At 42.9% G+C, this 13,937-nt stretch overlaps 2 protein-coding genes and 1 long non-coding RNA gene across 3 annotated transcripts; all 3 read left to right on the top strand.

Annotated features, from left to right (window-relative positions):
- The first annotated feature begins 19 nt into the window (after positions 1-19).
- On the top strand, positions 20-470 carry LOC123971682. Its single transcript, XR_006825249.1, has 2 exons — positions 20-71; positions 396-470. It is a non-coding gene; the product is annotated as an uncharacterized LOC123971682 (long non-coding RNA).
- Positions 471-2,801: 2,331 nt separating this feature from the next.
- LOC123971669 lies at positions 2,802-5,262 on the top strand. Its single transcript, XM_046050653.1, has one exon. The coding sequence runs from the start codon at positions 2,856-2,858 to the stop codon at positions 5,205-5,207; it is 2,352 nt and encodes a 783-aa protein (XP_045906609.1). The 5' UTR covers positions 2,802-2,855; the 3' UTR covers positions 5,208-5,262.
- A 78-nt stretch (positions 5,263-5,340) lies between these two features.
- Positions 5,341-5,998, top strand: LOC123971678. Its single transcript, XM_046050678.1, has one exon. The coding sequence runs from the start codon at positions 5,341-5,343 to the stop codon at positions 5,983-5,985; it is 645 nt and encodes a 214-aa protein (XP_045906634.1). The 3' UTR covers positions 5,986-5,998.
- Positions 5,999-13,937: the final 7,939 nt, after the last annotated feature.

Here is a 13,937-nt window from a genome sequence, read left to right as displayed (position 1 = left end):
CAATACAAACCACATGTGAGGGCCCTCCGTCTCTGTGATTCAGATACACCTCTATGGTTGTGCGTGATAAAGTATAATATAAAATATATTCCTCAGCTTGATTGTTTGCCTTGAGACTACAGATATCATATTGTGTGTAAGTGCGCAGTGCACATGGTTTGTTAATTGTAGTTCTTAAGGAAAGAAAACAGTACAATCTAACCTAGACCATGATGAAATTCTTGTTAAATGAATGTCTTTATGTAGTACTCTATTATTTCTGTAGTGGTAAGGCCTACGCTTCACCTTCTTTGGTTATAGTACAAATGTTTGTTAGGCACCTAGTTAAGTGTTATGTTATACATTGGTTTACTGTATCGTAATTCTTGTGTGTTTCTTTGTTTATCATTTTGTAGAAAACCATAACCGTCAAGCCTCATCATCTCCTGTTGCTCATGTGTGAATAGTGGCAATAAATGGCTTAAACGGAACCACTTGTCCCTTCTGCATTCTTATCGATGTACCATGGTGATGTTCAAACTCCTGTGAACCAAATATAGAAAGATTTTACATGTGGTCCTTCGAGCCGGAGGCCTGAGCATTGTCATGGCTGAAGGGAAGTCACCTCTAACCCATGGAGCTCTCAATCCTCGACGCAAAATTCACCCACCTCAGCGCCTGGAGAACTATGAAGTTGGCTATGCGAATAGAGCTACCAATACAGAATGCACACATGTTCCACATGAGGGTCAACAGGAAGAACCCCAAGTAGATGATGAGGAAGAGAGTTTTGAGCACTCTGACCACAGAATACTCCATATTAATAGTAGTGGAACTCCCCTACCTCTGTCACCAGACCGTTTCAATCTACATCTGCCACCAGTCAGCAAGACGGCATTCCAGAACTTAGCCAAGCTGATATCATAAAACAGTTATTCGAAACCGTGACAATTGTAAAGCAGCAAGGAAGGATGTTGCAGTGCCTCATGGAAAGGCATGAAGCTTTAAGTCCAGAGGGCAGCTATTCCTCTGCAACCACTCAACGAGATGGATTGTCCTCACCACCACAATTACTCACATGAACAAAATCAGATGACAGCTGGGTCACCCCCACCTCCGCCAGCTCTTCGCCATGAACCTGCAACTGTAGCTATGGCCCAGCCCAGAAACCTTCGAAGAGGAAATGTAGTGTCAGGGCTCACTCGGGTAGCTTCGCGCCCCCTTTACTCACAAAATCACCCTTCTCCTTCAGCCCACCAACAATCAGACCTCTTGCATCAATCAGTCCTGCATCCGCATGCATCTTCTCTACCCCCTGTTCCTCTACAGTCCAGAACCATGTATTCTCCCAGAGGAGCTGCAGCACCCCCTGCTGACCGGCATGGGCATTACAGACCAGTTGAACCTCCTAAATTTCCCGACTTTACTAGAGAGGATGAGGTGCAATACAGGATGCTGCGAATGGCACTGACCAACCTACTGGATCCACATGAAACTGAGGAATTCAAGTATCATATTCTTCTCGACCATCTGAAGGTGGACCAGGCCAGACGCTTGGCTTTAGCTTATTCATATGCCCCCCAGCCATTTACCGAAGCCTTAAGGGCATTAGATGAACGCTATGGCCAACCACGTCAGTTGGTACTCAAGGAACTGAGGAACATCATGGCCCTTCCTCCTGTACGTCCTGGAGATAGTCAGGCCCTCGACGGCTTTGCCCTGCGAGTCCAAGCACTAGTTGGGCTGTTAAGAACTATGGCTAATCAAGGCACTGCTGAACTCCTCCGTGGCTCACATGTAGACAGGCTACTGGAGAAACTCCCTAACGAACAGGTTAGCCGCTTTAAACGCCATATGTATAGGAACGAAGTAGAAACCAACTACGCCCTCATCGACCTATCTGAATGACTGCAAGTAGAGTCCCGTTGTTAACCCAGGCGGGATTACATAGGTCCAAATCCCCCTCGAGTACACCGACCATTAGCTTCTACTCATGCAACCACAACTATACTCCACGGAGCAAACGGCATCAGTGAGCGTGGGGACCCCCAAATGCCTTCAAGGTCTCCGTGTGCCTATTGTAGCTCTACAAGTCATCACATAAGTCACTGTGCTGATTTCAAGGCCCTCAGCAAACAACAAGTTATAGGATGGATCAAGGAAAATAAGAGGTGTTGGCGCTGTGCCCGACCACATGTTGCAGCTAAGTGCACACTAAACAGAGACTGTAATATATGTAAGAGGAGACGTCTACAGATACTGACTGACTTCTCTAACAAGAAACGTGATATAAATTCCTATCTTAATTCCACAGCTCACACCCTGTACCTCGATCGCCCAAGTCACACAGATCAAGTCCTTTTGAAGCTGGTTAAAGTCATCCTGCGAAATGGCAGACGCACCTTGGAGACGTTCGCACTTCTAGATGATGGTTCAGAAAGAACTATCCTTTTGCAATCAGCAGCTCACAATCTTCAGCTCGATGGAGAACCAAAGGACTTAGCTCTCAGAACTGTGAGACAAGGAGTGGAGATCCTCCAGGGGGCTATGGTTTCCTTCAAGGTGAGCTCTGCTTCAAGTTCTGGTGAATTTCATATGAACCATGCCTTTACTGCTGATCAGCTTGCCCTGCCTGAGCACACACACCCTGTTCTTCCCCTTCAACAGAAATATAGACACCTATATGGACTGCCACTGACACCAATGCATAAGGTCACCCCACTACTCTTAATTGGTTCAGACCATAATCACTTGATTTCACCTATTGCCCCTGTTTAATTTGGTCCATCAGGAGCACCCGCAGCTGTTAAGACTCGTCTTGGCTGGACACTGCAAGGTCCAACAGGGGAGATTGAATCCCTCCCTTCTGTTGCTACATGCTTCCATACCTCATTGCCTCTCGATGTGATGAGTTGTACCAAAATGTGGAAAGGCTCTGGCAATTGGATGCAGTTCCCCATCAAAATGAAAGGGCAGCCACTCGGTCCAAGCTGGACCATCAGGCAGTGAACTTGCTTGAGGTAGCCACAAAGAGAGTTTTAGTGGATGGAATCTATCGCTATGTGACACCCCTCTTGAGGATCTCAGAGGCACCCCCTCTAAAGGCTCCTCCACAAGCCACAATGACCCGACTGCGTGCCATTGAATCCAAGCTGGCGAAAGATCCTAAGAAAGCAGCAGCCTATAACACTGAGGTCTCCAAGCTTGAACAAGCAGGTCATGTGAGAAGGCTTACCATAGAGGAAGCTGAAGGCTCACATGAGGCCTGGTATGTACCCCATCATATGGTGACACATAATGAGAAGAATCGCCTTGTTTTTGACTGTTCTTTTGACTACAGAGGACAAAACTTGAACAAGATCTTACTACCTGGACCTACATTGGGGCCTTCCCTCCTTGGAGTTTTACTCCGCTTTCGAGAACATGCTGTCGCCAATAGTGGCGACATAAAGAGCATGTTTCATCAAGTCCAGCTTTTGTCCCAAGATAAGCCCCTCTTACGTTTTCTTTGGCGGGACATTAGGAAGGATGCCTCTCCAACCATCTACAAATGGCAAGTTCTTCCCTTTGGGACTACCTGTAGCCCCTGTTGTGCTACCTTTGCCCTTCAAAGGCACATTGAAAGTCATACTCAGCCAAATGACCCAGCGCGCCATTCAGTAGAGAGGGGATTCTACGTTGATAACTGCCTTCAAAGCTTCCCCACAGTTGCCATGGCCCGTCAGATTCTCGATCAGTTGAGGTCAATTTTGTCCGCTGGAGGCTTTAACATTCGACAGTGGGCCAGTAATGACCCAATGGTCATCAGTCACTTACAACCGGATGCAAGATCTAAGAATAGTGAGTTCTGGCTCTCTAGAGACACCATGCCCTCAACTGAATGTACTCTTGGGCTGCAGTGGAATTGCCAGACAGATCGTCTTGGCTACAGAGGGCAGGCAACAAAATCATCCAACACAACAATGCGGTACATTTACCATGTCCTTGCCAGCATCTATGACCCTTTAGGGTATCTTATCCCTTACACGACCAGGGCAAAGGTCCTGGTTCAGCAGCTGTGGGACAAGCCACGGGAATGGGATGACCCCTTATTACCTTGTAACCTACTCTCTGCTTGGAACTCCTGGAGTGATGAACTGTCAATTCTCCCAACCGTAACCATGCCTCGATGTTACACGTCTATCCATGCCCCAGTCCCCTCTACACAAGATCTTCACATATTTTGTGATGCATCGGATTCTGCTTATGGTGCAGTGGCATACCTTCGGTCGGAGGTCGGGAAACAAGTTCAAGTAGCCTTCTTGCTTGCCCGATCTCGTGTGGCACCAAAGAAACAGCAGTCAATTCCTAGATTAGAGCTCTGTGCTGCATTAGTTGGTGCACGTCTTTGTGACTTCCTCAGAACAGAATTGACTCTCCCTATCAAACGTACCATCCTTTGGTCAGATTCAACCACTGTACTCACTTGGTTGTGGGCAGATTCATGCCGCTTTAAGGTCTTCGTTGGTACTAGAGTGTCTGAGATACAAGAACTTACTAACTGCCAAGACTGGAGGTATGTCAATACAGCTGATAACCCAGCTGATGACCTTACGAGGGCTGAAACCCTTGGAGAGCTCCAGCGGCCCAACCGGTGGAGCCAAGGCTCTCAATTCCTTTATCAACTTTCTGGCACCTGGCCTCTACCCCCTGATGGCCCCAACAATGATAGAGATCAACATCACCTTGAAATTAAGCCCTCCTTTTGTGGAGAAGTTGGCACTATCAGGTCGGTCCCAGACTTCAGCCTTTATGGAACTTATCAAGCCCTCCTTGATGCTTCTGTCCAGTTGAAGCACCCCTCAAATGCTCATGTAACCTCAACTCAAGCAGATTATCTTCAGATAGAGAGAGAAATTCTGAGACAGGCACAGATGGATAGCTTTGGAGAAGACCTCACCCATCTCAAGGCCAAAAGACCCCTATTGTCAACCAGTCGTCTACTCACCCTTGCCCCCAAAGTTTGTATAGACACCGGTCTTATTCGTGTCGGAGGTAGGCTACGGCAGGTTGAACAGGAACCTAACGCCACTCATCCTATTGTCCTCGATCCCAAACATCCAGTGTCTAAGCTGCTCATCCAGGAATATGATGAAAGACTGAAACATCCCAGCCCGGAGAGAGTATTTGCAGAGCTCCGCAGGCGGTTCTGGATTTTGAGAGTGAGAGAGGCAATACGGAAGTACTAACGTGGTTGTGTCCAGTGCCAACGGTGGCGTGCAAAGCCTGTTGTTCCTAGGATGGCAGACCTTCCTATAGCTCGTCTCCAGTTGTACAAGCCTGCCTTCTACTCAACTGGGATGGATTGTTTTGGACCTTGTAATGTCAAGCTTGGACGTCAGACCGAGAAGCGGTGGGGCCATTATATTTAAGTGTTTAACAACTCGCTGTGTGCACTTGGACCTCCTTTGTAGTCTTGATACAGATTCTTTCCTGCTGGCCCTACGCCGTTTCACCGCCCGCAGGGGCACTCCCTTCGAACTCTGGTCGGACCAAGGTACCAACTTCAAGGGAGGAGAGAGGAAGTTCAACTCAATCAACAAAGGATTCAATTCCATTTCAACCCTCCCCATGGCCCTCATTTTGGAGGAATATGGGAAAGAGATTCGTTCTGTCAAACAGACCTTGCAGAGCTCCCTAGGCGCCCAACTGGTCACTGTAGAAGTCCTGCACACTTTGTTGATAGAAGTGAAAAATATCCTTAACTCCAAGCCTCTTGGCTATGCATCCTCGGACATTGCAGATCCTGACCCAGTTACCCCAAATCTTCTGATGGGGCGGCAAGATTCCTCCCTGCCTCTGGTCTCTTATCCGAGCTCTGACCTCCTTAGTCGCGGCAGTGGCGTCATAGCCAGGTGTTGGCAGATCACTTTTGGGCCCATTTCATTAAGCGTTACCTCCCCCACCTTCAATGCAGGCAGAAGTGGCAAACACACAAGGAGAATATGCAAGTTAATACAGTTATGATCATGGACCCACAATTTCCTAGGGCTCTTTGGGTTGTTGGTCGCATTGCAAAGGTGCGACCTTCCCAAGTAAGGATGGTCAGGTCAGGACAGCGGAAGTAGTGGTAAGGAACAAATCTTATGTCCGCCCAGTTTCTCGGCTGATTAAACTTCCTGCCATCCCCGATGGTCCTCCAGATCACTCCTCTTAGTATGACTCTTGGGAGTGCAAATCCCTACGGGATTTGGGGGCGGCTGCCATACTATTCAGCAACCCTCTTCTTATTTCCATGGCAAGGAACCCACCCAATCTCACCTGATCTCACTTACTCCTAATCAGTGGTCTACTTTACAAGCTCCACCCATTTCCCTTGTTCTGGCTGGCAGCAATACAAACCACATGTGAGGGCCCTCCGTCTCTGTGATTCAGATACACCTCTATGGTTGTGCGTGATAAAGTGAGTTTATTGCCTTTTTCATATTTGCTGTATCTTAATGGTTATTTGTAAACTTGATGCGATTGAATGCTTGACTAGTATACATATTAGTAGATGCTATATTCCTCAGCTTGATTGTTTGCCTTGAGACTACAGATATCATATTGTGTGTAAGTGCGCAGTGCACATGGTTTGTTAATTGTAGTTCTTAAGGAAAGGCAGAAAACAGTACAATCTAACCTAGACCATGATGAAATTCTTATATGTAATTGTTAAATGAATGTCTTTATGTAGTACTCTATTATTTCTGTAGTGGTAAGGCCTACGCTTCACCTTCTTTGGTTATAGTACAAATGTTTATTAAGCGCCTAGTTAAGTGTTATGTTATACATTGGTTTACTGTATCGTAATTCTTGTGTGTTTCTTTGTTTATCATTTTGTAGAAAACCATAACCGTCAAGCCTCATCATCTCCTGTTGCTCATGTGTGAATAGTGGCAATAAATGGCTTAAACGGAACCACTTGTCCCTTCTGCATTCTTATCGATGTACCATGGTGATGTTCAAACTCCTGTGAACCAAATATAGAAAGATTTTACAGTGAGGGTGAGAGCAGAAAAAATGCATTTCTGTCCTGTGTGTTGATATAAATGGATCAGTGGTGTAAAGCTGGATTAACACAACAGAGAAGAAGGTGAAACTGTTGTAAGAACATCCAAATATGTATTTTGCATTTTTGAATGCATTTCTATCAGCCATGTCAGATACTGCATATTTATCTACTGTAAACAAATTGGTAAGAGTAGGTTCCCTAAACAAAGATGGTAGCAATTCAAACAAGTTAGCTATACCAGACAACAACCGCAAAAGCCTGTGTGCTGTAAATCTGGCATAACTCAATTCCTCCTCTGCTGCCACCTTCCCGCTGCTAAACCCCAGTCCACCCCAGTGCCCAGATTGCATCGTTGCTTGGCTGCCTGAGGCCTCATTGAATAGACACTTCCTGTAGTTTAGGGCCGTGATTAACCAACCCCTTTATGCTCCCAAGCACCCGTCGCTTTTGTCATCAGTACGCCCCACTTCCCCCTCACCGAGAGTGTAGCAGAAAAGACAACAGAGAGCTCCCAGGCCTAGTCAAACACACAAGCAAAATCATGTTATCCCACCATTGTTTCCCACTTTCCTCCACTGTGGTTTTTAAAGAGTAGTAGACTGAGGACCTCATTGCAATAAACTTCTCAACATGTTTAGAGCCCCATGGCCCCTTTCTGGACCTGGGCATTGCCTCCAATTATGATGCTGCTGAGACCCTCTTCTGTAATTATGCACAAAGCCTTCGTCCACATGGCTCTGAATAAGGGCTCTGTGTTTTGCATGTGAATTGCATGCAAAACACAGAATTGCTGTTTGCTTTTATTTAGCTATATGAACCAAATGAGCTATGGTCCCTCTAAATATGGATGCAAAATATATTGCTTTTAGCTTCACGAAGGAGCCTGTACTACAACTCAGGTACATGTAAATAAAGACTACAGAGCTCAGACATTTCAAATCATGATTTCAGTTATATAATGTTAATATTTATGATTTGCCGGTATTGCCATGTCACATTTACAAGTTATGCAGGAGCTAGAAGCATATAGACATCTTTTACAGCTGTGTAAGAAGACAAGACTTTAAACTACTGCATTGAATCAATTTCCTATTGTGTGGTTGCCTGACATAATTGGTGGGAAAACAACCAACCAAATAGAATTATCATAGATATCATACCAAGCTCAGTCAGTGAAGGTACCTTTCAAACGGTTATGCAATTCCACGTAAACTTGAAAAGCTCTACTGGGTGTAAATGCAATTTATTTGTAAACTTGTGTAGATTTATAAATATTCTAATACTATAGTAATATGAACACTTGCCTCAATTTCAACTGTGTTCAGTTCACTTCAGCTGTTTTAGGAAACCTGTTGACTTTATATCACCCAGCCCACTTCAAATTACTGTCCTGCTGTGACGTTGAGGAGACAGGTGGGAGGCTCAAAGCTATTTTTCACATATTGTCTGGTTTCCTCTGCTTGGGGGGCATGACACACTCTACCCAACCCGTTACTATGGATGCCACAAGCATGCTCAGATGTGACTTCCAAAAGCTATAAAATGTCTGAGGGTGGACTGCAGCGGAAATAAGCCTCAGCTTTATTGTGTGTTGTATGGTTTTTAAAACCATATGTGAATAACGTTCTTTCTGAATCCTTGTCATTATCTTCATGATATATATAAGGAGTTTCTTCTTTGTTTTTAAATTCAAAGTTTCTTTTTAGTCACGTTGATTGAAATTGTACAGTAGATCATGTCTGGGCCATTTTCCCTCCCAACCTTCTTTATGCATTCATTGTATGAGTGAAGGAATGTCTTTGTGGAAACCAATATGATTCAATCCCTTGTTTCCCAAAGCACACCACTACTCATGTCACTGCTGTCTTACCTAATGCCTTAAATGTTTATCAGAAAGATTATTCAGAGATTTTCACATTTTAGACATCCTTTATTTTACAAAATATTTCATGTCAGTGACCAAACCTCTTGTATCTGTAAAAGGCTGAATTGAGGACAAACTCTAACATCACACCTAAAAGTAACCATGTATGACATTACAGTTTTTCTTCAATTGCTAAGATGCAATGGTCAAAACTGAAACACTTTCAAAACTCTTCACACAGTCTGCATTACCAACATGCATTCTGGCCAAACAGTTACAGTTTCGCGATTGTTTACACACACATTTTCTGAACTCTACACACACAATGGGCAAAACCCCTCAATTCTCCTGCAAAATGAAATTTTACATTCAAAACAATGTTATTTCTTCTCAAAATGGTATTTTGTTTTCAAATGACACACACAAACCATCATATGAATAGACATTCATAATAACCAGTTGAACACTGATGTGCTCAATGTAAAACACTATGATGAATGGAAAACACTTCTCCATTCATCATAAGGCCTTATTTTTTGTTCAGTGTTACACTTACTACAGACAGTACATACATAAGTGTGTTGTAAAATAGAATATTTTACTTGTCCCACAAAAACAATGTACATCCCATTCCTAAAAAAACAAAAAGTTGCACATACAAAACAACTGAAGAATTTACTGTACAGTTACAGTAAAAAAAAAAACCCAACCTAAAAACAAACTATGCTGCATCCTCTCTTCTGTTGCGGTCTGGCCACAGCACCTCATCCACATCACAAGCAATGTTTTCCCTGGCCAAGCAGCAGGGGAAATATTGCCTAGCATGGCGATTCCAGCCATGAAAAGCATCAGCTGTTATATCTCCACATGCATCCTCCATAACTTGGAGAAGAGGTATACGTGTTTGTGGATTTCCGTCACACACTTTCCATCTCCAGGCAGAAAAAGAAATTGGAGAATATGGAGGGAGATAAACTAAAAAGCGTGGATGGGCAGTGAACCGGTTACGAACCAGAGCAGCCCTGTGGAAACTTACGTTGTCCCAAATGACAGCGTACCTGAGGTGCTCTGGGCCATCTACCTGATCTGGTGGAATGAGTGTGTTGTGTAGGGTGTCCAGGAATGTGATCAGATGGGCGGTGTTGTAGGGGCCAAGGGTAGCATGGTGATGGATGACGCTGTGGTGGGTAATCGCTGCACACATTGTGATGTTCCCTCCGCGCTGGCCAGGGACTTCAACAAGGCATGATGGCCGATGACATTCCTTCCCCTCTTTCGTCTTTTTGTGAGGTTGAACCCAATCTCATCAATGAAGATGAACTGGTGCTCCACTGCAGCCACCTCTAGCTCAAGGACTCTCTGAAACACACATGACAATATCAGAAATAGACATGGAGTGGTCACTATTGTGAAGCACAATCATTAGGATTACAATATTGAAATATGTATAATTTACTGTATACAGTGTTGAGGGTATGAATCAATTTTGGGACTCACTTGCACATAGTTATATTGCAATTCTTTGACTCTTTCTGAATTGCGTTCAAATGGCACCCTGTAGACCTGCTTCATCCTGAGATGATTTCTGCGCAAGACACGGTCCAGTGTTGATAAACTTACCCTATCAATATTTTGAAATATGTCATTGTTTTCTATTATTTTTCTTTGCATTTGCTGTAATGTTATGGCGTTGTTTTCTAGGACCATGTTTGTGATTTCAGTTTCCTGTTCAGGAGACTGAAGACGTTCCCGACCACCTTGTGTTGGTAATCTTTCAGTTCTGCCAAACAAATACTGTAAATACAAAGTAGGTATACATTTCCTAAATACTTGAAACATACTTTACAGTATTTTTACAGTCCTACAGAACAGTCCACAGGCAATACTGTACTACTGTATTCATTGAGTACTGTATTGATATGCAGTACTGCAATTTGCTAGAGAGAGTAGATTTCTTACCCATTCTCATTTCGGAAAGTCCGGATGATGGATGCTACAGTGTACCTGCTCAGATTTGGCTGTACTCTTTGCCCAGCCTCCCTCATTGTTAGACCATGGTTGACCACATGATCAACCAAAGTGGCTCAGATCTCATCAGAGATTACAGTCCTCGTCCTCATCCTCGTCCTCGTCCTCGTCCTCGTCCTCGTCCTCTGGCTCTGCCTCTGTTTCCCATGTTGACATCCATTGAAGAGCTCAACTGTTGCCCTTTTATGCTAAAGCTCTGATTGCTAATTGGAAAACTGTGTGATGGGTGTTTGCCCTTGTGATGAGTCAGTGTGCATATTTGAATGGCAGGTTGTTCCTTGTGAACACAAGATATTTTCTGCATGAAACTTGTGCCAAAAGCAGAGAATTGTGTGTAGTGTTTTGAAAAAAGTGTGTTTTAGAACTGCAATTTGAGTATAAAGCAGGAATTGTGCTTGTAGTTTAGCAGAATTGGTTCAGGGGGTTGGTGAATGAGTTACATGTTGTGGTCATTGTGTCTCAAGTACCAGAATTTGTGTGTAAACAATTGAGAAAAACTGTAATCTCACCTCCAAAAGTCACTCAAACGACCAAAACACTTCATATAAGCCTCAAAATAAACTCGTTCAGCCAAAACACTGGCAACAATACCCACTCAGAAAGCATACATTGTCAATCATAACACACACACTGACCTACAAAACACTAACAACAGGAAGCATTATGTACATTTATTGAACTTTTTTCCTTGAAATGTGACTGATATTTTCATATAAATCAGTATTTCATTATAGAATACAATTGTTTTCAGTCACTTTGATACATTTCTCAGATCAGAATTGAAATTCTACTTGTTCAACCTCCACATCATCTAGTCGCTTGTGCACATAATATGTAAAAGCTATTTCTCAGTCTTTTGAGAAATTGCACATGCTTTGACACATTTATGCAAATTATTATGTACATTTGTCTGCTGTTTCCTACATTATCAATTGCTTACTGTATGTCATGTTGATCACAATGTATTACAGTATACTGGTTCTTTGTTGAGAAGTCTTACCCCCCAAAACATCTAGACATAAGTTCATTGCGTAAGTCACTACATGCAAAATGGTTGAACACGTCATAATCTGAATTTTCCAACATATGTCTATTAGACTTGTTTTGTAAACGTGTCCTACAGTAAATTGATGAAGTTCTGATCTGTTGTGCTGGGAATAAGAATCTGTGGCCCAATAGACAGGAACATCAACCTGAGGGCTGTGATGGACTGGCGACCTGTCCATCTGTACTGTTGAAATTGATCTATGCCATACAGAAAAAGTACAACCTTGTGCATTTTCAATCATTGTCATCAAAAGTTTAGCCATAGTTTACCAATTGTACCAAAGCGACTAAGAGAAAATGGAAGAAACCTGTAACATATTTTCACTTTATTGACTGTACTATAGTATATGTTACAAGAATGAATCAGAAATGCATTCAGTAATTTACTTGTGGAAAAAAAGAAGTTCCTGACATTTCAGTGCTGCAATACACTTTTTTTCAGTTGTTTACATAGTTACAGTTTTTTCAATTGCTAAGATGCAATGGTCAAAATTTAAACCACATTTTCAAAACTCTTCACACAGTCTGCATTACCAACATGCATCTTGGCCAAACAGTTAATCTCACCTCCAAAAGTCACTCAAACCGCCAAAATACTTCATACAAGTCTCAAAATAAACTCGTTCAACCAAAACACTGGCAACAATTCTCACTCAGAAAGCATCCATTGTTTGTGTAAAACACAAACAACAGGAAGCATTACGTAAATTTGATAGATTTTTTTTCATATAAATGAGGGTTTCATTATAGAATACAGTTGTTTTCAGTCACTTTGGTACATTTCTCAGAAAAGAATTGAAATTCTATTTGTTCAACCTCGTGTAAAAGCAATTTCTCAGTCTTTTGAGAAATTGCAAATTGTAAATGCTTTATTATCCCTTGCTTACTGTATGTCATGTGGATCACAATGTATAGTCTTCCCCCCCCCCCCCCCCAAAACATCTAGTCATAAGTTCATTGCATAAGTCACTACATGCAAAATGGTTGAACACCTCATAATCTACAAAGCATTTTTTCTACAAATGTCTATTATATATTATAAATATGTTCTGCAGTAAATTGATGAAGATATCTGTGATGTGAATAAGAACCTGTGGCCCAATAGACAGGAACGGCAGCCTGAGGGGGTGTTTCCATGTTTCCATTTTTAATTTTTTCCCTTATGCTCTGCAGTACTGTAAAATAGTCTTGTTTTTTTCAGTGCATACAGTAAAAGCGTAACTGTGAATCCTGTCCAATCTCTTGCAATGTTTAACTGTACTGTTGAAATTGATCTATGCCATATAGATCATGTATATTTTCAATCATTGTCATCCAAATCTTAGCCGTAGTTTACCAATACAAATAGTTTTGCCAATGTTAAGGACATTCTAGAAATGTACCAAAGCAACTGAGAAAAACTGTAAGAATAACATATTTTCACTTTATTGACTGTACTGTAGTATATGTAACAAGAACGAACAGAAATGCAGAAATGTGCTTCAATATCCTTTATTTTTTCTATATCACTGCATTCAGAAATTTACTTGGGGGAAAAAAGTTACTGGAATTTCAGTGCTGCAATACAGTTCCCCTTCGAGGGAACTCGAACTGCGTCGGTTACGACACTATGGGAACGCCTCTAGGCGAAGCAGGTCTGAACGTGAATGAAATCACTCCAATCCTATTGGCTTGTTGCTAGAACGGTAAGGTGTGACGGAATAACCGGAGGAGTATAAAGCACACCTGTACACACTCATCATTAGCTTTTTTTTATTCAGCAGGCGCTCTGTATGTTGTTTGAAGAAAGCTCCAGTCCTACAAGCAGTGTGTCTTACCTGAAGAAGAAGTCTACCAGCATGTCCGGCAACCAGATGTACAGAAGGTGTGTTTTTTTCTTGCCCTCGGTACATCACGGATGGAGATTCTCATGAGATGTGTGTCTCATGTTTGGGGATGGAGCACGCACGGGCAGCTCTCGAGGGGGCTGCCTGCGCCCGTTGCGAA

Source organism: Micropterus dolomieu, linkage group LG05 (genome assembly GCF_021292245.1).
Source record: "Micropterus dolomieu isolate WLL.071019.BEF.003 ecotype Adirondacks linkage group LG05, ASM2129224v1, whole genome shotgun sequence".
NCBI lineage: Eukaryota > Metazoa > Chordata > Actinopteri > Centrarchiformes > Centrarchidae > Micropterus > Micropterus dolomieu.
Note: the sequence above shows the minus strand (reverse complement) of the source record. Positions and strands in the feature narration are given on the sequence as shown.

Coding starts and splice junctions, on each gene's coding strand:
- LOC123971678 (XM_046050678.1), top strand. CDS start 5,341: ATGTCAAGCTTGGACGTCAGACCGAGAAGCGGTGGGGCCATTATATTT.
- LOC123971669 (XM_046050653.1), top strand. CDS start 2,856: ATGCTTCCATACCTCATTGCCTCTCGATGTGATGAGTTGTACCAAAAT.